The sequence below is a fragment of the Cryptomeria japonica genome, chromosome 5 (genome assembly GCF_030272615.1).
Source record: "Cryptomeria japonica chromosome 5, Sugi_1.0, whole genome shotgun sequence".
Classification (NCBI taxonomy): domain Eukaryota; kingdom Viridiplantae; phylum Streptophyta; class Pinopsida; order Cupressales; family Cupressaceae; genus Cryptomeria; species Cryptomeria japonica.
In genome coordinates, this window is record NC_081409.1 from 190,791,391 (window position 1) to 190,818,824 (window position 27,434).

Here is a 27,434-nt window from a genome sequence, read left to right on the forward strand (position 1 = left end):
AAGTTGCTTAACATAACTTCCAGTTAGTACTTAGTACCCATAACTTCAAAGAACAAAATATTTTCTTTAACATATTGGTATTGTACCTTGCGTCTCACAATAAAATTTGTGTTGCAGCCATCTAACTGCACATTCAATGCTAAGAAAACGAAACACAGAATTACTTATTTTAAATTTAGTAGCTGTGGACAAACGGCTTTGTATTTTTATGAATGGAATTGTTGTCCCTGCTGATTTGAATGAAGTGTTTGCCAAGAAAAACTGGCAAACCCCTGCTGGGCTCAAGAATAGAATGGTAATTCACATAAATAATAAATCTCAACATAGAAGCACAAGCAAAGTCAATCCAAAAGACGACTCATATTGCTATGACACACAATACATACTTACGCATCTCTGATGTTAAATTAAGTACAATTACAACAGAATATTGCATTTCATTCATCACCAATCCCATACAAATAGATAAGGCTTCTACTTGATTCAAGCTAGCCATGCTAAAAAGCTTTTACCTCAGACATTAAGTTGACTTCCAAGACTTGATTTTGCCTGCTGTTATTAGTAGCCAAGAAGTAGGGTGCAGTAGGTTCAATAAATTATGCTATCTCAAAATTTTATCTTCGGACAAGAATTGATGTTTGCTGGTACTCTTTCCGAAGCCAGCAGATATTCAGCCGAGTGAACATGAAGTGCTACGAAGTGAGAGAATATACTGCCATGCACAAGTGCCACAACAAAATTTTTAAAATTAAGGCTGAACTCGATAAAAATATTCTACATAACAAAACATTTCTCTAGATCAAGTTATGCCTTCTGTGGCCATACCCAACTAGTTAATTCAATGAAAAATTCAAAACTGAAACACAGATCACAAGCACCTAATTGAAAGACAAACAATATAATTCAGAATATAGGATTCCTGTTAATGAATTCAACAAATACTTTTCACATAATCTCAGGTTAATGTTACTGATTGACAGAATTGGCATGTATCAGCCTCCATAATCTCCTCGATTGAACTTCTCTTCAGGATAGAATGTTGCAAGAACAATATTGCCTACATAAACGATACATATCTTGTGTGGCCAAACCCAAATGACCCAATGCAATAGAAGAATTTACACCTGAAACACAGATTGCAATAACTTAATTATAAAATGAACTGTGCAACCCTTGAACGATTCAACATATAGGATTTCTGTTCATCAATTCAAATACTGACAGGGAAAAACACATTCAGCATGGTCCCAGGCTAATGCTACTGATCAACAAAATTGGTGTCTTTCAGCCTCCATAGTCTCCTTGTTCAAACTTCTCTTCAGAATAGAATGTTGCAAGAACAACGTTGCCACCAAATTTGCGCCCATTAAGAGCTGAAATGGCTTTTGCTGCTGCTTGAACATCAGAATACTCAACAAAAACCTGATTATAATTTATGATGTCAGTAGGGATAAAATAACTGAAAATCAAGGTTGAGTGTGCCCAAGTATACCTCAGAACTGCAAATAGCAAATGGAATTTAACTAGCAAGCCTGAAGGGCAAAGATGAGAACTTTAAAACTCTAAAACAGAAGGCACATAAGAAATGTGTTTGAATTTACCATCCCCACACCAGATGAAGCTTCATTTTCAGATGGTCCAGGACGAGGGATAACAAGATTTATCAATGTTCCTACAATGGATAAGTATTTACTTTTGGATCTTAAAAGGGCATCTTTGATATAAACCAGAATTAAATATTGTTTGCCAAATGCACCTCCAATTATTTTAAACTCACAAAATGGTAAAGCTCACTAAAACTCGATCTTAATACTCACCATATTTTCCACACTCATCACGCATATCTTCCAAAATCTCTTCATACTCATTGTCATCCCTCAGATCATCAGGTTCCACGACCTAATATTCATGATATCAATAATTCTAGTGTGAAAACACAAAATTTGGTGATGATGGAATGCCAAGTGTTGCCTATACCTGAGAAAGACGGACTACTTTTGTAGAACTATTGATTGGTTCATTGCTTTCAGTTTCTGTTAACAACCCCGACATCATGCCAGACATACTAGCTGCTCCATTTAATTGTAGAGCTAGCTTCTGGTAGACATGAAAAGTAAAATAAAGACGGGAAATATATGGACCCAAGCATAAAACAGCAGCAAAATTTGATTGTTACAAAGACCTGAACAGCAATTTGTTGCTGTGCATGAACCAAAACATCAGCCTGCTCAGGCTTAGGCTGGCCACTGCATGTAAGCAAAGTCAGGACAACATGGTTATGAAGCCATTTCATACATTCCTGCATCCATCAGTTACTAGAAAACAAATGTGAAAAAGGACTAGAAATCACTTCAGCGATTCTCCATTCAGTCTTTAAGAAAATATAAGAGTAAATTAATAAACTATGGTAAGATGACACATACAAAGAAAAACTCCAGTGGAACAATACAACACACATTAAAGGATTGACAAAATATAGTTTTGCATACAAGCCTTGTACTGTGCCAATTTAAAGTATAATTCACAATTATTAAGAATAAATTCTTAGATCTTTCAAAGAGAGCTCAAAAAATTGCAAAACATTGGCATATAAGAAATTTTAGTAATTTAAAAAATACAGGTCAGCTTCTCCATCATTAAAAAAGTAGCAGTCTAACTTAAATGTTATAGATATAATAACGAATCCCCCAAACCTTGCAGAAGCTCGTCTGACAGTGAGTGTTCTATCACCCATCTTCAAACCATTAAGAGCAGCACAAGCAATATCAATCACTGCCGGATCCTGAGATATAACCAGAAGAAAAATGAAGCCCATAATCCTTAACATTATATTCACCATTGCCATTATGTACACTGGTAGGAGTCATCATGGTAAGTTTCTAACCTGGTAGACACAGAAGCCATAACCTTTTGAGTTTCCCGTCTCACGATCCTTTACGAGATCAAATGCACCCAATGGTCTAAAAATAAATAGAATGAAGATAAAGTTACTTGATTCAGACACAACAGTTTTCAAGGTATCACATAAACTAGTGTCTAAGAAAACCATTCACATACCCAAACGATGAAAGAAGATCAATAATTTGTTCTTCTGTTAAATAGTATGGCAAACCTCCAACAAATATACGATCAGGTCCATCTGCAACACTTGATGATCTACAAAAGCACATGAATTGATTAGCTAGTCATAAGTCCAAACTCTCAAGGATCCTGTTACTAACAATTGAATCCTCATTAATAGTCTGGGAAAGATAAAGTTAGAGAACTTTTAACAAGTACAGACTAAAAGCATACCCAGCAACCAATCCCACAGCAGCCAGGTTGAGATTAGAACTTGGTTGACTTGGTCCAAGTGCAGCAGCAAGCAATGGATTATAATCACTTGGTCTCTTCACGCGAACAGGTACACCCTGATTTAAGCCATACATTTTGAAATTTAATTATCAAAATCCTTCAGAAAAACCTGGAACTATGTTTGATACAAAAGCAAAGGTTTGTAATCAGGGATTAAAAATGCATCTCCAGAGCACCATTCTATCTGAAATTAGAAAATATCTATAATAATAGCATCCCATTCATTTTGCTTTCCAAGTCATGAATTCAAAATGCCAATTTTTCTGTACCATCTTATGATTCTTATCCATGAGATTCAAGCAGAAGCAGCAAATATTTTCAAATACACATTGCAAATGGGGGAAAAAAAGTTGCACCTGCTTAAAGTTCTCCATTAAAATAAAGAATAAAGGTGTCCAAAATTTAATGGCCACGGACAATTATCACAGACAAAACAACATATGTATGCAATAATCTTTTGAGGACTCTACTTCAAAAGATCAAAGAGAATTTATGATAAATCATCAAACAAATTTTAAATCTTAATTTATGAAACAGAAACAAGAAAAATATCAATTCTCCTTTCTATTATAAAAAGAAACCCAATATCTCTGAGAAATTGAATAAAATGGATCTTCTTTTATTCAAAAGCGATTTTCCACTAAGCCAGTTTACTCTTTCATGCAAAGTATCATGTCAAAAAAGTTGGACCAGCTGGACCATAAATTAACCTCTACAGGCAAACTTATCAAATTATGAACTAGACTAATGAAAAGAGACAAGTCAAAGTAGGAAGGTCTATAAGTATATATGTAGTATATTGCATGCATATGGGAGTATTTTGACACAGCACTTAAATCACACTCATGGTAAAAGAAAATACAGTTAAAGCTTAACTGAATGGAAAGAAGCTAGTATCAGTGTTGAAATTCAAAGAAACAGAGGCATGGCAAAGAAATGAAACCCCAGCATTTCAGGATGAAGGGTGGATACAAAATGTTCACCAGAGGTGCCTAAAACAATTGAGATGACCTAGTGTTGAAATTCAAGGAAACAGAGGCATGGCAAAGAAATGAAACCCCAGCATTTCAGGATGAAGGGTGGATACAAAATGTTCACCAGAGGTGCCTAAAACAATTGAGATGACCTAGGGTTGTTCCTCCCTTGCTAGGGAGGTCCAAAGTCCAAATGCCTGCTAACCCGGTGATGTAGAGAAAAATAATGCAAAGATCTCCAGTTCTTTTTCCTTTTTACATAATTGCAATGAAGGGCACATTTACAAATTCAAGATATTTTATCATTAAAATGAAAAAAGTTATTCCAGTTTGAACCCTACATCCCCTTTGTTGATGTTTGTAGCTAGGTTAGATTCCTTCTAAAGCCGACCTAACAAATTCAAAGGAGAAAATTAAATATAAAATATAATTGAGTCTGAGAGGGCCAACTCACCACCCTACGTAGAGGGCTGACCCTTGGTGAAAGGGTACCCCTCTCATATATATATGAGGTGAGATTTCAGTCATTGATATATTCATTCAGTGAGCCAAAAGAAGAAATAGCAGATCAGTCCGAATTCAAGGGGCAATCCGAATTCATTACAGAGCAGTCTGAATTCAAGGGGCAGATTAATAATAATAGCAGAGTGAAACAATTGAAAGTCATACAGAGCAGATCGAACATAGTTGGAAGAGCAGTTCATTATATGAAGACAGAGTATTAGTGAAGAGCAGATCAATAAAACAGTGAAGTGCAGATCGTCACCACTGAAGAGCAGGTTGACTGATACAGACAGAGTGAATACCATTGAGGGCAGACCAAATAGATACACAGCAGATCGGACTCCTAAGGATCAGGATATCTCCAGCAGTTCGTATCTGCATATAGCAGATCGATATCTTGTATAGATCAAGATTGTTATTGGCCTCATCATTGGGCCTCATTGTAACTGAGTTGATTCAATATAATAGAGACATAATTGCTGGGTTTTTCTCCCTCGAATAGGAGGGTTTTCCCAGGGTATCTTAGAGTGTTCAGTGTTCGTATTGTTAATTTGTCTAATTGCTATTGATCTGATATAAAATCAACATGGTATCAGACCCAGATTCCGAAATTTGATCAAATTTGTAAGTTTCCTTCCCTGGGTAATTGCAGAGAGCAAACAGAAGAGAAGCCACGGGAGTGCAGGGTTTACAGGAGCTGTTTGGGTGGTTGTTATTTCTAACTGCGGAACAATAATTATCGCCATGCATAAGAGTTGTAGCCATTCAAATTATATTTCTGGCGGGATAAAGTATTTACGTTCTGGGAGAATCTATTTTGGGGAAAGGCTGTACGTGTCTGCGAGCTATCAAATGTTTTTGCATCCAAATGCCTTGTGTGGGCATTATATCTTTGCATCGATCCTTCCTGCTGTATGCAAGGGAAACGGGTTTAGCGCATTTTTCAGAATATTTGACTTTTCACCATTGATGGGCCTTAGTTAAGCTGATATTCAAAGAACAATAGACTATTTAAGGAACTTAGTGTACCATACGCAGCAATTGAATAAAACCCAAACAAAACAAGATTAACAATTACTGAATAGATAAGCAGGAGATATTTTCCACAGCAAGTCAAATTATGGTATTGCTATCAGGATTCAACTGTGTAGTTTTTGAGTCAAACTCATTGACCCATGTTTCACAAGTAATGGTACACGAACCCACCTCTCATGAGAATGAATGGTACACTTAGGCTCATTGCATCTAGGTGATGCTCACAGAGGTGAAGCATTGGACCTTCCCGGGAAGTCACCCATCCCAGTATTACTCCAACTCGAGCACGCTTAACCATGGAGTTTTTCCCAAGGCTAAGCCCATTAAGCTTGCTACCCATTTACAAAACCTTCAGCAAGTGTTGTGCCTTAGGAACCATTCAACTGAATAATTAAGCAAGATAGATCTTTGTTTCAACTGAGAGCTGACACAAATTAGTAAACTCCTTCCTCTTCCACATCTTAGGGGCTATTCCCTATAATGGGGCACTTGATAGGATACCAGCCTCTACCGAAAGGAGGGAAAGAATCTCAGGGGGAGGGAATCTCGGGAAGAGAGAGCCCCCTTTCCTAAATTTGGGGTTCTCACCAACCCCCTCTCTCCATATTGTTAAGAGTGGGAAGGAAGAGAAAAGAATGTGAGTGAAAAAAATTCTCTTCTACCCTCCCAAGAAGCCCTGACTATATCCCTCCCCAGCAGCCCTGTAGGCCTCTGCCCTGGGCCCCTGACTATATCTATGTTAATCCCAGTTATCCTATGCCATTGAATGTAAGGGTACGGGTAAGATCCCACCCCTATCTGTATCTCAATAGCTGGGGTCGGGCCCTAACCTCTAAACACCTTATTATAAAGGGGAGGGAGATGGGGGCCATTCATGTAAAGAAGAACTGTACATCTTCTAGTTGATTACAAGCTTTGAAACCAGCTATAGAATAGTTTTACATTATAAGATATAGAAATATTACTAAAAATAGTAAATTGAGGTTCTCAGTGAGAACCTCAAAAACTCACCACTTAAAAACGACCTATGTACTCCTTGCATATTGGAATGGGAAATCAAAAAAAGACAAACTTGTTAGAAAACTGAAAATATTTATTAGAAATTATTTAATCTTAGCACCCCTTAATTCAAATTGATATATGCATTGGAAAACTTAGGTCACAATTCATTAATTCAGGGTGGACCATAGTGTAAGGAGAATCTAAATGTTGCATCATCAAATTTATCTTCTGTGGACCCCAAAAATGTAAAACATTAAAACATACAGAACACCAAAAAATCATTCAGAAACCTACAGGATCCTATCCATAACTGCCATTTAGATGTTCTCTAGATCATCCCCAAAACCTGGGGCAGCATAAGGTTAAACTATTAGAATTACAGTGTTGAGGCTCAAACTGACATTGCAGAAAGGTGATTTAACAACAGCAACAAGAACCAATCAAATAATAAAATGTTATTCAAGGATGAAATTGTGGGTAAAAAATTGCAACATTATAATGATCTCTTATTCAGATACATTTAGCATCATGACTAGGCCTGACTCTTACAAATTTCTCATACAAATTTCTAGTAGGCATAATGAGAAAGTGCCTTGTAAAATAGAACACGAATCCATCATATGATTTGATGAGATTTTCCACGTTCCAAACTACAGTAATACCTCATAAACAATTCCATCCAATGCCATGGCATTGCTGGCTTCTTCAGCTGTACGCATTTCAACAAAGGCAAATCTCTTTTCCTGGTTGATGTAGACGTTAACAACAGCATCCCCTGAACATGTGACCTTGTAAGTGTTCAACAGCAAGTATTCACACTACAGTGAGCCTTCAATGTTAAACATCTCTGGAAATATGCACCATTAAACTAGATTATAGCTACCTGGCCCAGCCGTGTTTCCTCCAATTACAGCCATCACCTGACTAAAATATGCAGCAACACTCTGCATCGTGAGTCAGCTTTAATTTAGACTAAAAAAAATCCTTAGGAAAATGTTAAAATAGAAAGACTTATCCAGTCATTGATAATTTTCAGGCAGAACATATCTACACATCACCTCACCTGTTCATTGGCAGTAGGAGGCAATCCACCAACATATACTCTTCGAGCATGTCTAGTTGCCTACACAACAGAATAGACTTCAATTAGGCAATTAAATTTAAATTTAAGCAAACCTGCAAAGCTATGATCAAGAGTCTTCAAACTCTTCAGGAAACAACAATTATGACTGAAATTTATATATGAGAGAAAATAAAAATAGGACCCACACAAGGCATTAACGTCAATACTAAAGTAATATCGTAATTTTGCTTATAATGGTCGTTGAAGTCATTTAGTTAGTTTTTAGTAGCTTTCTATTATGTAAGTCGGTCAGTATTTAGAATCTTTCTTTTCTGTCTTCGATTCTCGATCATTTCTATTATGGAAAGATCTTCTGTAATTGTTTATATAAGGAGTATTCCTCTATTTTGTTGATATAACAACAATCAATTATAATTTCATGGTATCAAAGCATAGGTTCTTTTTTTGGCGAATTTTTTAATAAAAAAAAATTGTCATCCATTCACGAGGAAATTTCTATAAGTTTTTTGATCAGTTTTTTTAAAACAAAAATCATGGGGTTTTTTGGGCAAATTTTTATAGAATAAAATTCATGGTTTTTTCTGCTGTGGATAGGGGTTTCCTGTTCGTCTAGTGTGCTCAACTTTATTTTTGCCCAATTTCTTCACCTAGGGTTTGACAATATTTCCACGAAATCGTGGTGCTGTTTTGCAGCAACTTTTTGACATTTTTTGAACAAAATCGTGGCATCCCATCTTTGACCAAAAAAAATTGATCTTGCTGTTCAATCAGAACTAGGTTTGCTTCAGCAAGATATTTTTGCATGATTTTTTCATCAAAATCATGGGTATCAGTGTTTTGCAATATTTTGGGATCGTGCCTAGGATTTCTAGGACTGCAAAAGCACTAGGTTTTTGCACGATTTTTATACAAAATCGTGGATGTTGTTTTTCTCCAAAGCAATTGAGGGTTTTTGATGATTTCTGGCAAAACCATGGATTTTCAAAACTGTGAAGGTTTAGTGCAATTTTCCAAAAAATCGGGAGCATTCAAAATTTTTGCATTCAAATTTTTTTTCCTAAGTTTTATCAACAAAAAATTGAAGGTATTTGAGAAGCTGTTTTTTCATCTTGTTTTCCGTGTCTCTGGATGGCGGGATGGTGTCACTATTGTGGTAAACTTGGTCATATTAAGTTCTACAAAAGCAGTTGGCTGATCAAAAATCCAGCCAAGGAAGGTCTCAACAGCAAGCTCATGTCACAAAGCATTCAGAGGAGAAGGGGTCAGCCTTCTATGCATTCAACTCCCAACTGTTGAACCATTTTATTTCCTTGAGTAGAGTTATTATTTGATGCAAGTTGTTTCTTTCCCTTTCCAATGCTCTTTGAGCTCTTTGACTTAGTTGCATCCACGATCTTCCACAAGGTGGCAGGAACAATGCTCTGCCACCAATTGTAATGTGATTGGGATTGCCCTAAAATCACAAGTTTCATTAAAATAAGAAATGTAATATAGTTAAGAGTTATAATTTTACAAATTAAAATGTTTAAGCAAGATAAATCCTGGTTTAGGTCCTGCAATCATGTTATTAGACAATACCAGCAATATAATTCATGAGATCAATTATTCTTGCAAGGGTTAGGGATCAAACATAATAAGTGAATTTTGTATCTGCTCTCCCTCATTGTATTTCCTTCTCTTCTCTGCATGCTTGCTCGTTGGGAAGCAAATAATTTAATCTCTAACGAATAGAATTTCATATTATTGCCTATACAAAATATATGAAGTTATGTATAAATATATTATCACACTGCATACCAAAACAATTGTAGAATATAAGTTATTGCAGATTTCTTTAAGAATGCTGACTGGAGATTTGATATTGTTTTCTGATCTTCTTTTTCCTGATTCCATCTTCCTTGATGCCTTCCTTCGAATGGAATTCTCCTTTATATAGCCTTCAGTTAATAAGGAGGGGTTATTTCCCTCCCTACAATCATAGCCCCTTTTAAGAGTGGTGCCCTTTCACACCATACCTTTTGCTTCTTAACTAATATGCCTTAATGAACTTGCTTCTTAACAACATCAGATTGCTGCCTTAATGAAATCGTTTCTTAACTATAACAAATCTTTGTGGTCAACAGGTGAGATCACTGCCTTGGTAAATTCTCTCCTCGACCATAAACATTGTCATTCATATATGCTATGTATACACAAACCTTTGTATCAATGCGGAGTCAGATCGATCACTTCCTCTTTGTTGTTTGTCTGGGTTCGATTTGAGTTTTAGAAAATTGTCTACTGTGAAGTCTTGAAACAAGACAATTTTCTTTTATTAAAGATGGTGTCAGCATTTGTTGTCATGACAAGGGCATGACAATTGCTTGAGATTTCAGTGGCATGCAGGAGATGCCAGCAGCAGTGCTCCACCATCGAACCACCTTTGGTGGCGCTAATCTTTATTTCACCTAGCTGCCCGTATGGTCACGTGGCAGGCCAAGGCTGAACTTTTAAGCCCCTAGGTGTTCATTTTGACCCCTCTATGCGACTCTAAAGGGGAGGGTTTTACTTAATCCCAAAACTTGCGCAGCCAGATGCCATTTTTCACCTGGAAAGCTGATTGTCAACTTTCCAGTGGTGACAAAAATTTCTCAGAATTTTGTTGTTTGAGCAGTGTTTTTACTGTTTGCAGTCAGATCTTTGTTTTTCGCTCCCAAGCTCATAAATTTTTGCAACAATCTCCGATTTTGCGATTCTTGCAATGTTGAAAAGGTATTGAGGAGCTCTACAAAGCCATCCACTTTTTCCAGATTCTGTCCTAGGTACATGTGTGATTCAGTTTTCCTTTTTTGCATACTGGAGGACTACTTAGATATTTTGATAGTTGAGGGGGGTGCCTCTTTGATCTAGTTACTTCATTTTAGCTATATTTCATGTGATTGATCTCTATTTGTCATGTGAGAAGTGTATCATTAATGTAATCATGGGTTATGCAACTCATCCTTCTGTAATCACTTTGACCAAGGACAATTATGAGTCATGGGAAAAAAACATTATAACACATTGTAGGTGGCTTAATCTCTTGCCCCATCTTGTATGTTATATTTCCACTTCTAATTGTGAACCTATATAATTGTCTGAATTATCTTTTTAAGTGTCTTGTTGTTTAGAATGACCCAAAATGAAAAGGGTGAACACCTCTTGAAGTCTTAATAGAGATGTGCAGTAGGAAGCAATGAAGTCCTTGGTGAAGCTGAGGACGATCTTCAAATTCTCATTTCAGGAAGCAACTGCAAAAGACACACAAGGAAACTAGCCAATAAAGGAATGAATTACACGGAAAATGATATCAATAGAATAAACAGTGTATTCTTGTTCTTGAATTGTTTGAATAGAAAGCGGCATGTAATTTTCTCATTATTCTATAACCACCAAAGTGAATGCAGTTTTGTGTGTGCAGACCAATCAGTATGGGGCCCATGTAGTCACCCTTGGAACTTAAGTTCTATAATTTTATTTATTAGTAAATAATGGATCGCAGAGCATTGCAAATGATACTGTGTTGGTAAGGATATCAAATATTACCACTATTTGTATTCTTAATAAGAATTTGGAAATCAAACGTATATGATTCAAGGACCGAAATAAAATAGTTAGGCGTTATGATATAAATTCTTGTGGATGAAGCTTGAATTAATAGTAAGTGCTTTCCACCCCACAATAGACCTTACTATCAAGTCAACTTATGAAGTCCCCAAGTTTTTGATTTCTCCCTAAGGGGCACCGGCAATCAAGTTCTCTAAACTATTACTTATGTTTAAGCAAATTATGTAACTTAAATAAAAAGATACCCAATTGAATAAAAAGTTCTTTAACTATATATATTCACATTGTCTATGAGTAAGAAGTGAACCAATTGTAGGAACTAGAAGGAGTTATATCTGAAATGCTAAGGCCCCAGATGAATCCTTGAGGTTCGACTTAGTCCAAGAGTTATCAACAATACCTGAAGGAAGGGATGTCATGAATGTATCTTCGTAGGCATCAATGCCCTTGCTTTTACTTATAACATCTGATTCATTCAAGCTAAATAGATTGTCGTCTTGTTTATCCTAATAATTATTAGAACCCATTTGTGGGAAATAATCTTACCAACTATGATTCAGGAATAATTTTCCTTCTATTGCAGTGAAGCCAGGTTCCTATTCAAATTTGAGAAATCAACAATTAAGCCCATGGTAACTTCTTGTTCATTGATCTATTGAGGTGAATCCTATTTGTAAATGAACCGGTGTCAAATTCAAGACAACGTGTCTCCCTAAGAAGGAAGATCTAGATGTCTATCTTAGTTCAGTCACAACCAAGTTTGTGTAAGACTAGCTTTAGAAAAGCCTCACATCCATCAAGAGGAGGCAAGATTGGGAAAAATCTACCCCAAGGGCCCCGGGAAGCCCCGATGGGCTCAACTATTTAGAGTGTGCCACATCACCAAGTCAATTAATGCCTTCATTCATAGAAAACTTTGAAATCCGGTGCTAAAACTTGATTAGACAAGTCTTAAGTCTTGCATCTATGGGGTTTACGAGAGGCTATTGTTTGTCAATCTTGAAACCAAAATCATATTTCATCAGTTTTATAAGACTCGGGGCCATAGGACCCTTCAAAAATAATCACTCAAGAATTCTGAAACCTAAGGGTTCAGGGAAATTCAAGATCAAGAAAGTTGCCAAATGTGGAGCCTTGGGGGTATTCTCACATAGAGTCTAGAACTGAGGTGGTTGCAAAAATCACAATTTATAAAATCCATAGTGTAAAGTGGAAAATTGGATCCTAGTGACTCCCCACCTAGGAGAGAGAAAGGAAGCCACTAGGATGATTTTCACTTGGGAAGAACTTTACATTCAAAAGAAGGGTTGAATCCACTAGATCCAGTTCTGAGGGAAACAAGGATGTGAATTCTGAGTGGACTGCAAGTGGTTGAAGTGTGATTTACCCTCTTTTGTAAATGAGAAAGTTGACTTGTTGACTATGTGGAAAAGAGAGAGGAAATGAGTGAAATGAAGCGCTCCCAGTTTGGGATCGCACTGTAACTTCAGATGTGAGCTAATTAAACTGACGCGGATCTGCCCTGCAAATTTGGAGAAGAGTCGTTGGGACCGTGGCAGGAATGTACATGGTCCGCCACAAAATCCGCGAAACGAAAAGGGTTCTTCCATCTCTGCAAATGAAGCCCAAACTTGCAATTACAGCTACACACCTGCAACCTACACACAGAAAAGAGAAGAAAGGGTTCTTCTGTCTTTGCAAATGAAGCCCAAACCTACAATTACAGCTACGCACCTGCAACCTACACACAGAAAAGAGAAGAAAGAGGGGGGGTTGTGGATAGGGGTTTGCCTCAGTCAAACTCCGATTGAGGAATCAACCTAGAAAGAAAGCAATTGCAAATGCTTGAATGTAAACAATGGAGATGTATACCTTGTAGATCTGCAACTTGTTGATGATGATTGCTTTGCTTCTTGAATGTAACCACAAATGTTGTATGAAATGGCATGTAACATGACAAAACCCTGACACACACACATGCTTGCAAATGAATGTTGTAATGTTGCTCCCATGGATGAATGAAGAAGACTTGGATGCTTGAATGCATGATGATGACCTTGAAATCTTGTATCTTCTCCTTATGCTCTCTATTTGTCCTTTTCGTTGTCCATCCGTCCATGAATGAGGATATTGAATTCCCTTTTATACATGCCTCAAGGATTAACTTTCAACCACTGAAGGCTGACAAAGAGGAATAACAAACCCCGAAGACAAGAAATGCATAGGAGATCAGGCACACCGAACATGGGGCCACCATAAGGGGTGAGGACAGGGGCTCCTGTCCTAGGGGGACAGGGGTGCCACGCCACTGTCCTGCCCTATTTTGGGGCCCAAACAGGGTCTAAGGCAGACACAAGACATGAAGGAGGACGAGTGGAGTTGGAAATGCAAAAATAGGTCCCGGTTAAGGAAAGAGATGTCGTCGCCAAGGTGAGGACCCCAAATGTGGTTAAAATTGCAGGGGTCGCAATTTTATGACACTACATTTAGCCCCCACTTTAGCGGGAGTATGGCTTACGCCACTACTGTCGGTAAAGGGTCTCAACTCATGCCAACATATGCAAGAGCACACAAAACAAAAAGGCACAAGACACACAAAAACAAAGACAAAGCAAAAAAAGACACACGACAAGAACAAGACACAAGATGACAAACTAACTAGCAGAAGAGATCTCGAGCTCAAATGTCTCAACAACTAATCAGGACACAAAGACCAATGCCATCACATAAACACGAGCGATTACATAAAAGAGCAAAGCTGACATCATCTATGAACTATCAATAGTAAAACTATGAGTTCATGAGAGGAAGAAGAGAGTACATGAATACACAATTTGGTGATCCATGAGAAGAAAAGAGAAGAAAGAAACCATGGACGTCTCGCCCCTAAAAATAGGTGATCCATGGAGAGGACATGGAAAATCTCGCCCCTAGAGCTTTCCTGGTGATCCATGTAAAGAGAGAGTGAGAACACCATTAGTCCCACTCAAGCTCATGTGCGTGTGTCCAAGTGAGGTTCGAAGCGCCTCATAGGAGTCTATGCCCGAGTACGCTACAACCTATATAGAATGTATAGTACAATTGTCAAGAAAGGTGTGATATCTCGCTCTAAGAGACCATGCTCTGGTTCCGAGAATAATCACCCCGCATAAGAGAAAAGTGGCGTCATCTCGCTCTAAGAGACCGTGCTCTGGTTCTGAGAATGACCCACTGTACAAGAGGAAAGTGGCGACATCTTGCTCTAAGAGGTTTCCCTCTGGTTCCAAGAATGTCTCACTGTACAAGAAAAGAAGAAATGAAGACATCTCACTCTAAGAGACCGTGCTATGGTTCCGAGAATGACCCACTGTACAAAAAGTGATGACATCTCGCTCTAAGTGGTTTCCCTCTGGTTCCAAGAATGTCCCATTGTTCAATGCATGAGAGAAGTATAGTACAAAGGAGCAGTGTGGGTGCCTCCCCACCCCCCCTTAAGATGTCAACATAGGCCAATGTTGATATCTTAAGGAAAGTAGAACAAGGATACCTACCTTCATCACAAAGAAGATATCCACCATGCAACAATGTCATAAATCCAAGCAAGAGAGGGAATAATCTTCAAGCAAGGATAAGATAGTTGAAAAGAGATATCTTGTTGCAAGTGTAAAGGTGATCCTTGGAGGAGAAGAGATCTTTGTTCAAAAAGACATCTACCCCCAAGAGGTGTTGTCTTAGACAAATATAACATCTTCTAGAACAACAAAAGGAAAGAACAAGAATGCAATCCTTCCTCCTATTTCTAGGTGAAAGGGATTCTTGATGAGAGATGACTCAAGTTTAGCCCCCGGAGGGATGGTTTGATTTATCATAGATGTACATTACCAAGTGTAAAAGAGGTCGTAGTCAAGGATTAACACTTCTTGTATAAGAAAGAATCATTAAGTCAATAACCAACAATTCTGCACAAGGAATGACATCAAGTAATAGAACTCACACCATCCACGTAATAGGGCAAAGTGGATCCCTAGAGAAAGAGAGAGAGAAGGATCATTGCCCCCCAAGCTAAGGGACAATGAGAAGAGCTTGCACAATCTACTAGAGAGAGATTAAACATAAGCAAATGTGCAATGAACTTACATGAACACATGCAAGAAAAGACATTAGTAAATGTAAAATACACTTCTCAAGAAGTGGTAATCTTCGAAAAGAAGAGAGAAAAAGCATCATACATTCCCCAAGGGGTATTAATCATAAAAGCATACCATTGTAAGAAATGATAATCACATATGAAAAATGCAGCCTTTAAAGGAAATAATGATACAAGGGAAAGGAACGAAAATCCTTGCCCCCCAAGTGAGGAGAACAAGGAGAAATATTACACATTTTCTGATGGTGATTAGTTTCAAGTGATATGCCATCCTAGTGGAACAAATCCTCTCAAGGAAAGGATATATAACTCCCAAGAGATCATTCCCTGCTAAGGGGCATATCATACTTCCGAATAATTGAAACCATAGAAGAGGTAAGATTTCCAAGAGAATGAAGCAAAGAGAAGAAATGCAGTACTCATTAAAGATGCCCCTCTTCAAGCAAAGAGGAAAACCAAAGAACAATTATATGCTCACATAGGAATAGCCCTATGCAAGAAAAGAGATCTAATAATGAATAATACACCAAGATAGAGATAGATGTATAGAAAGAAGAAGAAAAATAGACTTCATGTTGCTGCCGCAAAGTATGTTAAACTAAAATACTACCACCACTAAAGATAAAGAGCCCCCATTACATGGGCTAATTATGCCATAGGGTGAAGAGCAACATGAAGGGAAAGAAAGTGCTAAGGCATGATGTTTTTACCAAGAAAGACAGCTAGATCTTCTATGAGACAAATGTGTGCAAGATCATATTGTAGTTGAACAAATTTCTTAAATGCATAACATTTTCCAATAGAATGTGAATATAAATCATGAAAAATGCAATAATCAATACCTTTCACTTGCTTAAGATTTTTGTTTTTATTCTGAGAAGGAAAGGAAATGTTCGTCATATTTCAACCTCCAATAGATTCTTGCAGCTAATCTGTCAGGATGGTAAATATCATCTTCCCATGAAGAAGAGGGTTTGTTAGGATAGGAAGTTTCATTATCCACAATTCTAATTTTGCCACTATCTATGCCATCTTGAATAGATTTTTGAAAATCAGGGCAATCATCAGCATTATAGTCATGGGTTTGATGAAATGAACAAAAAGGATGCTTTGAAGAAGAATCATTCTTGCGGGCTCTCTTGATTTGTTGTTTCTAAAGGTAATCTTTAAAGTTTTGAAGCCTAAGGAATTCGTCCATAGAAAGAGGGGTACCACTTCCTAGGCCTCTTGTAGTAGTTTGTGTAGGAGGGTTTACAAGGACACGAATTCCATGCTCAAATTTCCCAATTCCTTGTCCTTTAAAACCTTGTTTTGTAATTATATGAAAGCCACGACTATAAGAATGTTGCAATTTACTAGATGGAGGAACAAGATCATGAATTTCTTTGAAATCTGATGTGTAAGGAGGTAGAAAAGGATTTGTAGATGACGGAGGAGTATCATGTGGAATGAGAATCTCTTTGCCTTTATCAAGCTTATCCTTTTTGGAAGATTGGGGAAGCACATCTTCATCATCTAAAAGCTCATTTTTAGTGATTTCTATGCGAAGAGAAAGGTCATGAATAATATGCATGACATCACCCTCCCTACATAGACTTTGATGTTGTTGATTCTATGCGAGGAGAAAGGTCATGAATAAAATGGAGGACCGAAAGATGTAAGAATGTTGATGTTTTCATATTGCCCCCTTTGCTCAAGGGTATGTGTAGAAGAAGAAGATGGATCCATGTTACTTTCCAATGCTTGCTCTCTTGTAGAAAGATCATTGGGTAAAGCATTAAATCTCATTTCTTTCACACAAGATACCCTAGGAGAGGTACAAGGGTTAGGATCTTTAGGTTTAGGATCTACAAAAGCTTTAAAGTGATTAACATAGGAAATGCATGTTGTTAACAACATCATCATAATGCAACATAAATGATACATGAAAGCTTTGAGATCTAATAATTTGGAAATCCTAACAACACAATATGACCAAGTGCTATGAAGAAAGAGAAGCAACAAGAAATGGAAGAAACTCTTATCCGTCACATGATAAATATATGCAAAAATTTATGTAATCAAATGCGAAAGAGCAAGTAAATCCAATTTATTAATTGCCATTAAAAGTCTCTTAAGTGAAATCTGAAGTTGCTAGAAAAGCAGATCTAAAATTAGGACCTTTTTATGAAAATTATTTTAAGATGTGAATTTGATGAATTTTGAATTTGTGTTTGACCTTAGACAGTGTTAGAATTGATAAAGTACGCTGATTTTCTGGATCTGAGCAGAAAAATATAGTCAATTCCGTCTCCCGAAATTTCGGAAAAAAAGCCGAGGACCGTGGCAGGAACACACACGATCCAACCAACTTTTTTCGAAATTTTCAGGGATGATAGAGATTATGATTTTAATGCGGAATCCAAAATAACAGCCGATTTTGAGATGTCTAGATTGATCAAAATTGCAATCAAAGGTCGAAAATGAAAAGATCTTAAAAATTAGGGTTTTATGATTTAACCACTGAATTTTCAGAATAAAGAGACAGATTTGAATTGCAATTTTGAAATAGAAATTAGATCTGTAACAAGCAATTAAAATTTTACACCTCAAACTTAATTTTCTCAAAATGAAAAATTAGGGTTTCTATGCAATTAACCTCTAAAATTTGCAAATAGATCAAACTTGAAAATAAAAATTTGAAATTCAAATTGCAATTAATCAGATCTAAGAATGAGAAATCAGAATTAATGTGTAAGACGTCGAGTTCACCAAAATGTAAAGTGGAAAATTGGATCCTAGTGACTCCCCACCTAGGAGAGAGAAAGGAAGCCACTAAGATGATTTTCACTTGGGAAGAACTTTACATTCAAAAGAGGGGTTGAATCCACTGGATCCAAATCCGAGGGAAACAAGGATGTGAATTCTGAGTGGATTGCAAGTGGTTGAAGTGTGATTTACCCTCTTTTGTAAATGAGAAAGTTGACTTGTTGACTATGTGGAAAAGAGAGAGGAAATGAGTGAAATGAGGTGCTACCAGTTCGGGATCGCGTTGTAACTTCAGATCTGAGCTAATTAAACTGACACGGTGTAATGTCCCCTTTTCTAGGTGACATGAGATGAGCAGGGGTTGACCTACCATTCGAGTTCCCGTAGGTCAATGACATGGTTAGGGGACTCATTCTCAAGGTCATGGAGCTTTGCAGGGGCTCTGTGAGTCGTTTTGGACCTTCAGACGACAGTTCCTTGATTTTAGGGAGATTCCCTACTTTTTAGGAGGTTGTGGCAGTTTCCATATTTGAGGTTCCACAGGACTATACCATGGTTTAAGTTTCAAGAAGATTGGGTGTGTTTCCTAGTTTCTAGGAGCATCCCTAGATTTTAGGGATGGGACTGCTAGTTGGCCCATCTTGTCCGGCATCAGTCACAGACAGGTGACAAAGTCAGATTCATGTTTGGTTGGTTATTTTGGGCTATTATTGGATCTATGGAAATATTTTAATATATTTAAATATTTCCTAAGCTAGCGATTAAATAAATTAAAATAAAACTATGTATATAGCCATTTCGGAGTAATACGGGGTTTTTGGCTTCATCTGGTTTGATATGCCTATGTGTTATAGCTCATTGGAAAGGTCTTGAACTTTGCTGCATGATTCTCACCTCCCAGAGTCTTTTTGGATGCTTGAAGCTATTTATTTGCAATAAAGTGATATTTTTCTATAGTTTGACGCCATAATTGGGAAAGTGTCACTTTAATTATAAAGCGCAAGCTTTATTATTCTTTAGGGTTCGACTTGCAAAGGGAAAGGAGTTATAAGGAGATGAAAACCTAATTGATAGCATCTTTGATCATTTTGAAACTTGCGAATTTGGGAATTGCTCTGGAAGAGTGATTTTGGTCTAGGACGCAAACCCTACGTCTGAGCTTGCTGGGACGTAGCCCTCAACAGGAGTTGACAATGGATTTATCCAGGATTGCACAGAGATTGTCAGAGGTAGAAAACACATCTTCTTGGCTTGAAGATTCAGCATGCATATTGGGGGTTTCAACAGGGCGGCTAGTCTATTTCAGCTAGCAAGTGATTTGCAGCAGCTTCCATGCCTCCTTTGCAACCACGCCTTGCTTGTATGTTGGCTTGAAGGGTTGTATTCAGCTTATTTGGTCTTCCTTGTTCGTTGCCAGTAATATTCCTCCATCTGGCATCAATCCAAATTGAGAACAGCTCCAAATAAATGTATGGCTTCTTGCTGAATACAAAACTAGGTTATTTGCCTGGTATGATTTGCAGTATTTTCAGATTGCTTAAGTGTTCTTACATATGAACATTGTTTACTGTTTTATTTCACAGTTGTTGCTATTTATCACATACTTTACTTATAACGTCAAAACCCAAAAAGAAACAATCCCTTTCTGCAACTTTTGTCTATTCTATAAGATCACCGGAAAATTACAAAAATATAGTATGTTTAATTAAGAATTTACAGCAGCAATAGCAAAAGGATCCATTTGGGATCTTTCACACGGATCTGCCCTGCAAATTTGGAGAGAAGTCGTCGGGACCGTGGCGGGAATGTACATGGTCCATCACAAAATCCGCGAAACGAAAAGGGTTCTTTCGTCTCTACAAATGAAGCCCAAACCTGCAATTACAGTTGCACACCTGCAACCTACACACAGAAAAGAGAAGAAACGGGGGTTGTGGATAGGGGTTTGCCTTGGTCAAACCCCGGTTGAGGAATCAACCTAGAAAGAAAGCAATTGCAAATGCTTGAATGTAAACAATGGAGATGTATACCTTGTAGATCTGCAACTTGTTGATGATGATTGCTTTGCCTCAGTCAAACCCTGGTTGAGGAATCAACCTAGAAAGAAAGTAATTGCAAATGCTTGAATGTAAACAATGGAGATGTATACCTTGTAGATCTGCAACTTGTTGATGATGATTGCTTTGCTTCTTGAATGTAACCACAAATGTTGTATGAAATGGCATGTAACATGACAAAACCCTAACACACACATGCTTGTAAATGAATGTTGTAATGTTGCTCCCATGGATGAATGAAGAAGACTTGGATGCTTGAATGCTTGATGATGACCTTGAAATCTTGTATCTTCTCCTTATGCTCTCTATCTGTCATTTTCGTTGTCCATCCGTCCATGAATGAGGGTATTGAATTCCCTTTTATACATGCCTCAAGGATTAACTTTCAACCACCGAAGGCCGCCAAAGAGGAATAACAAACCCCAAAGACAAGAAATGCTTAGGAGATCGGGCAAACCGAACATAGAGCCACCCTAAGGGGTGAGGACAGGGGCGCCACACCACTGTCCTGCCCTATTTTGGGGCCCGAACAGGATCTAAGGCAGACACAAGACATGAAGGAGGATGAGTGAAGAGTTGGAAATGCAGAAATAGGTCCCGGTTAAGGAAGGAGATGGCGTCACCAAGGTGAGGACCCCAAATGTGGTTAAAATTGCAGGGGTCATAATTTTATGACACTACACATAGGTTCGTAGGAGTGAATAATGTCAATGCTTCATAAGGCCCAAGATGCTAAGAGAAAACAAACCAACTATTGAGGCCACATGTTAAGTGTGGAACTAAACAATGAAATAATTTGTCATATCATGTGGGTTTGGGCCATTTAGCACCTAATCATCAATTCTTCCTTCATAAATCTGCATTATAGATTCTTACATGTATTCACGCACCAAGGCCAATTCGCATCAATGCACATGTCTTTAGACAATAAGGTTGGTGGAACTGTAATATTGGGCAAGCAAAAGACTATTGGCTGTGTTACCAATTGGATTACAAGAAGAAAGGATTGAAAGTGCTTGTTTACATAGCCCATTTTATCTCTAATCATTGATTGCCTATTGATAAAAGTGGATCACAGATTCATGTAGAGAATTAATAGCTGAAATTGTGTTGAGAAGATGCTACATGTGAACTAAAACACCAAAATATCTTTAGGATGGAGCATATAGACTTTCCAGAACCACTGGATCCTTCACGGATGAGCCCTATGCTATCTCTGAAACCAATGGAGCTGAGTAAACCCCATTTCAGGAATTCTTTCAGGTTCAGTTAAAATATGATTTAATCATAGATTATAGTGATTAAGTCGAAATTAATCTGTCAAGGGTTTTAAGCAGTAAACATTTACATAAAAAGAAAAAAATGCAGTCTAATTTTTTGTAGCCATTTGTGGTGTTGCATGTTCCAAGGGAATATTGATGTAATCTCATTGGATAAATGGATTCAACAACTTGAGACCTACTTACCCATCAAGTTCTTTCATGGTGCCAAGAAGGCAATGTTGAAGATGTCCACATCCATCTCATACTAGTGAGAGCTTGTAGTGCCCAACATGAGTATATTTCCAAACCTAGTAACTCTTGGGAGAAGTTTGCTGAATCAGATCATGGGCACAAAAAGAGATCAAGCACCCTTTGTGTCATGCCAAACATTGAAAATCCCTTTGAAAGAAAGACCAGTGCATAATACTATGCACTAAATGCAATGCTCATACAGCATGAACATCCAGTCGCACATCACTCGAAAACATTCAATATGATTCGATGCTACTCCACCTAATGAGAAATATTGTAACAGTAGCAAGACAAAATTCTCAGGAAGGACATCATCATTTACTCTGGATCATAAACCACTTCAGTTACTGCATACCCAGAGAAGTTCAAGGATGTGTGCCACAAGAAGTAGATTATTATTTTGCAGCAGTTCTGTCTAGTCATCAAAAATAGGAACGGAAAAAACAGCCAGGCTGTTGCTCTCTTGTCCAATTGCACATTGTGATGCTGATACAAGAGATCAAAACTACTCAAACCCAATTTCCCTCTACTCAATTATTTAAGACTCCATGCCAGCCTATACTGCTGTGACGTAGGATAAAAAAGTTATCAAGATTTACTTGCCCAACCATCTTCCCTACAAACTGGGGTATCTTTGCATTCCTTAAGGTACAACTACTCATATTTGAGGCGCATTATTGCAAGACAACAAGATCTTGTTAGCACTTCAACAATTATTTTGGCCTTAAATTCATAGCAAGATGGAATACCATACCATGGCATAAATTTCCTGTTTCATTCCCATACCCATTAACAAGAAGCTTGGGTTGTATACACCATAATAGTTTGCATTTAGACCATAGGAGTGTATCAACATAAATTGCCAACAACCACAGTGCACTAAAATCAATTTACGTTTGTCATAGGGGATAGATTTTTGAAGATTGTTGCTATGAAATACTGCATGCTAAACATCAGCATGCCAGATTCGACACATCTCTCATTCAATCATGTTTGGGTTCATTTCAAATTGACTACACCCATCAAGTCTGACAAAGAGAGCCAGCGTTTAAAAATCATTTCCAGTATGTTTTGTGAAATGTCATATACTCAACTAACCAGTCTACAAAATTCCAACCTCAAGATGAGCAAATAGAAGCACTCGATAGTACACTCATTGATTCATTGCAATATGCAATATTCTTTTGCATTGTATAAAAAAGCACAATCTACTATCACTTTGTCAACATGAAAGTGTAATGGTTTGCTAGATGATTTCTGTTAATGTTCATTAAAACTAGCTGGATTATTGGGTGGTATGTCATGCAACCCTCCCAGGCCCTGCAGTGCACATCAATGTCGAATCAAGAATGTAGTCTAGAATGGTTCTTGTCTATAAATTGAGGTACATGACCAATCTCCATTCACCATTCATGCTCTACACTCCTATCCATACAAGTTCCTTCCATTTAAATTATTTGATTCACAAAGGTGCCAACCACATCATTCGTGCATCTAGGTATGCGTGTAAATTTAACTTGATGTCTGGATATGCCACTACAGATTTGTTTTGCCTACCATAGTTTGGTGCCTAACTTTGAGTCCTTTACCAAAAATAACCATTCCATGTTTCTGCTAACATGAGTATTTTTGCAAATATAATTTAGAGTAAACTGAAAAATGTACTGGCTTGCATTGTAATTCTATAAAGAAAATATTTGTTTAAGGAAAGCAATGCCATTGACAAAAATAGAGCAGTGCTTTGAATATGGTGAAGAATACAAACATGAAATAATTTAACACCATAGTTAAAGCCTCTACTATTAGACACATTCATTTGAATTCTTAGAAAAAGAAACGATATTATTTCATGGGATTAATTTTTTTTGTTTTTTTTACATCTGGATACATAATTTGCATTGTTTGGACATCATGCTCCACAACATTTCTTGTCTATAAATTGAGGTACATGACCATTGTCTATTCATCATTCATGCTCTACAATCCTATTCAATCAAATTCCTTCCATTTGAAAGCATTGATTCACAAAGGTGTCAACCACATTATTACCGTATCAAGGTATGTGTGTAAATTTAACTTGATGTCTGGATATGCCTCTCCATAGATTTGTTTTGCCTACCACAGTTTGATGCCTAATTTTGAGTTATTACAAATTACAAAAATAGCATGTTTCTGCTAACATGAATTCAAAGTCCATTTTCCCTTCTAAATATAAGTTGGGGTAAAAATGAAAAATATTGGTTTGTATTGTAATTTTATAAAGGGAATCTTTGTTTAAGTTAAGAAATGCCATTTACAAAATCAAGCAGTACTCCTAAAGAAGTGAAGAATACAAACATGAAATAATTTAACACCGTAGACCCGTTCATGGTTTCCCCAGGGTTAATCCTTTGTGTGTTTCTCTTGATGAGGAGGTTGTGAAGTGGTCAAAGCCGAAGAGGGGGTGGGTGCAAATAAATTTCGATGGGGCCTCAAAAGGTAATCCAGGGACTTCAGGTGCGGGATGTGTGGCCTGTGATGATGAAGGGAAGATCCTCTTCATAGGAGTAAGAAGGCTTCAAGATGGAACCAACAATGAGGCGGAGGCTCAAGCGGCCTTACTGGCAGCTGAGTTGGCAGTAAACATGAAGGCAACGAAGGTAAATCTAGAAGGCGATTCCTAGATTGTGGTCAATGCCTTGATCAAAGGTGATACCCCGTGTTGGAAGTTGAATAAATTCATACACATAATTAGTGAAAAGCTAAAATCCATCCAAGATTTTTGATCTCCCATGTGAAAAGAGGAGGAAATGCCATTGTTGACAACCTTTCAAATGTAGCGTGTGAGCTTGCGTTAGGGGAAGCGAGGTGGCGCGATTGTAAAGATGGTATCGTGAGATGGAGTTAAGGCTCCCTACCAAGTTGGTACGCCTGCAAATTCGAATTACATGTCTTTCGGCCGGTCTTTCAAAATTGTAAGGCTGGTGTGTTAATGCGCATTTATTGCGGAATGTCCTCTGAAATGGCGGCAGTGGTGGGGCGTGCCATCTTTACTTAAAATTTTGGTATTCTCGCATATTTAATGAGACTGGTTTGTGAGTTGGTGAGGGAAACTGGTTTTTGGCAAACTTCGTCGGATTTTCTTTTGCAGTGTATTTTTCCTGTGTATGCCTAGAATGGAAGCAAATTTTACCTTGCAGTCTTCCAAGCTAATGCCAGCTTTTTGTCGTCCCATAGAAAAAGATTGAGAAAATGTTTCTTGCAAAAGAACCGTTGTTTTTTAAGGCGGTTCAATTGGTCTTGGGGGAGGAGGTGGCGGTTATCGGTCACAGGTACAGATGCAGAGCTGACATCTACTCCCTAATCATGGCTTGGGGACTGGAATTGAGATATTCATGCGCAGACGTGAGGAGAGTTTTGAAGAAGATTATTCCACATGAATACCTGTTAAATATGGAGTCTTTGCTAGAATGGGCCGTGCCGAGTTGGGGCTTCAACCTCCCTGAAGGAATCCCAAAGGAAAATGTTGAAATACGGGCGAGGTATTCCCGAATCCAATTTCTTTGCCGTCGAGAGGAATTTTGAGTTCGTTTCAGGGACGATGCGAGACGTGGCTGGGAAGGTCTGGTGGTTTACGTCCAGATAATGGAACTTGAAGTTGTAATTCGATAGGCGGGTGTGGAGGCGAGGATGGTGGATGAGATGAGATGCAGGAGGCCGATTACAAGAAGGCTATCGGCGGAATTGGCAAGGCAAGGGGTGAATTGGGTGGTGTGGCCAGCGACGTTGGTGGAGTGGCGGAAGGTCCAAATTCTCAAGGGGCTGCTGCCGAAGATACAGGGAGGAACAATGGAGATTCATACGCCTCGGCTGGAGGAGATGTGAAGACAGAGAGATGAGGTGTTCTCCGGGCTAGGGTACTTCTGGGTGCCATTTTTTTGTTTAGATAAAATTTTATTTGGAAAATTCAATTTCTGTTTCTGTTATAAACTATTCGAACAGTTTCGGCCAGAATTTTGATTGGCATGATGTAATTGTGAACCTTCGTTCTTGAAGATGTGGGTGTGGGGTAGTGTTTGAGTGGAACACTGATTTTGGAAATCATGGTTTTAGATGGGTGGTTTGGATGGTTTTGTGAGTGGTTTGGGTGGTTTGATATTGGAAAATTTTGATGAAGTTGTACTTCTTAGCTTTAAATAATAAAATATAAATATTACTGATCAAATAGAAAAAAAAATTAACACCATTGGAAAGCCTCTTCTATTTGGCACATTCATTTGAGTTGCTCAAAAAAAGATTTGGTATTATTTCAGAGGATTAATAAATAAATAAAAAATCTGGATACATAATTTGCATTCTTTGGACATCCTTCACGACCTATAAAATAGCTGACAAAAGTGGGCCACATTTTTGGAGTACTGGCACTGCAATATCAATTCAATAGATAACATTAAGCTATGGGATTGCAAGATAAATCATTCTTGGAGAACGTACTTGAGTACCACCAGCAAATGGAAACATTGAAGTGAATACTCCTGGCATAGCCTGTCCAATTCCGGGCATGAGACCTGCATCAAGAAGCAAATATCAATTACTGCAAATAAAATAATAAAATCTGAAGCACGAAAAAAAAATTAAATTTTATTTAAAAAATGGACCCCAACTACCTGTCAAAGTTTTCATGTTAGGTTACAACTGGAAGTATTTACCCAGACCCTAGCCATTATTCATATTCTCTCTTTATATAAAGATCGTGTATGTCTCGAAATGCACACAGCAAGAAAATAATTCCATAAAGTACTAAAGTTGATGATACCATACTAGATGATCAATTAAAGACATAGGTTAACACAAATAAAACTTAGTAGTGCTAAACATAGCATCCAAACAATCAATTTTTAAAAAACAATGAAGTACTGCCTCAAAGAATTATGTATGAACTATAAAATGACATCTTATAATTTTAAAATGAATGTAGATATCATGTTAGCTGACAGCTATTAGATTAAATAGCTAAGATTTCCACATAGCACAGCCTTTTGTACTTGATCTTTTAAGTACTGCACAACGGTAATAAAGAACAACACATATTTTGTCGCTGAAGTTTAATCAAAAGATCTTTCTATTGATAACATGGGGTTCTTTTGGACTCTAGCATGAGAAATTTCATGGATCCTCTATCTGAAAGAAGTTCATGAGAACTGGATATCAAACTGCAACAATCAAATCAAGTAATATCACAGTCAACTATTCCTTAGATGAGTGACTGTAAAATTTAACTGAACACTTACAAGTAATGAGTATGGACAGCCCATCCTCAACCCATTACCAATAGTACATATGCGAATACACTGTAGTTGGCAACTAAAGTTAATCCGCACACTCCCATGACATTAAGTTCTTCTGATTGTTGTTTTCAAGGATAAGATTCACCAACCTATTTTGGTTTGGCAGTTGTGAGTTAACATAGCT

General features: G+C 37.6%; 1 protein-coding gene across 7 annotated transcripts in view; it reads right to left on the reverse strand.

Moving 5' to 3' along the window:
- Positions 1–341: 341 nt before the first annotated feature.
- Positions 342–27,434, reverse strand: part of LOC131043276 (splicing factor U2af large subunit B) — a 55,004-nt gene continuing 27,911 nt past the window's right edge. For 2 of the 7 annotated variants that reach the window (XR_009105506.2, XR_009105507.2), the window contains 15 exons: positions 26,457–26,530; positions 7,933–7,992; positions 7,753–7,813; positions 7,532–7,644; positions 3,295–3,410; positions 3,058–3,156; positions 2,885–2,960; positions 2,694–2,782; positions 2,183–2,246; positions 1,978–2,097; positions 1,818–1,899; positions 1,602–1,672; positions 1,223–1,422; positions 943–1,124; positions 342–712 (listed from right to left, as the gene is read on the reverse strand). Coding sequence is in view for 2 of the 7 variants with exons in the window: in XM_057976472.2 (XP_057832455.1) it covers positions 1,285–1,422; positions 1,602–1,672; positions 1,818–1,899; positions 1,978–2,097; positions 2,183–2,246; positions 2,694–2,782; positions 2,885–2,960; positions 3,058–3,156; positions 3,295–3,410; positions 7,532–7,644; positions 7,753–7,813; positions 7,933–7,992; positions 26,457–26,530 (1,163 nt within the window). In the remaining 5 variants the exon portion in view is untranslated. Of the gene's footprint in view, positions 713–879; positions 1,423–1,601; positions 1,673–1,817; positions 1,900–1,977; positions 2,098–2,182; positions 2,247–2,693; positions 2,961–3,057; positions 3,157–3,294; positions 3,411–5,631; positions 5,746–7,531; positions 7,645–7,752; positions 7,814–7,932; positions 7,993–26,456; positions 26,531–27,434 lie in introns of those variants that run through there. The other 5 variants (XM_057976472.2, XM_057976473.2, XR_009105505.2 and 2 more) reach the window with 4 other exon arrangements.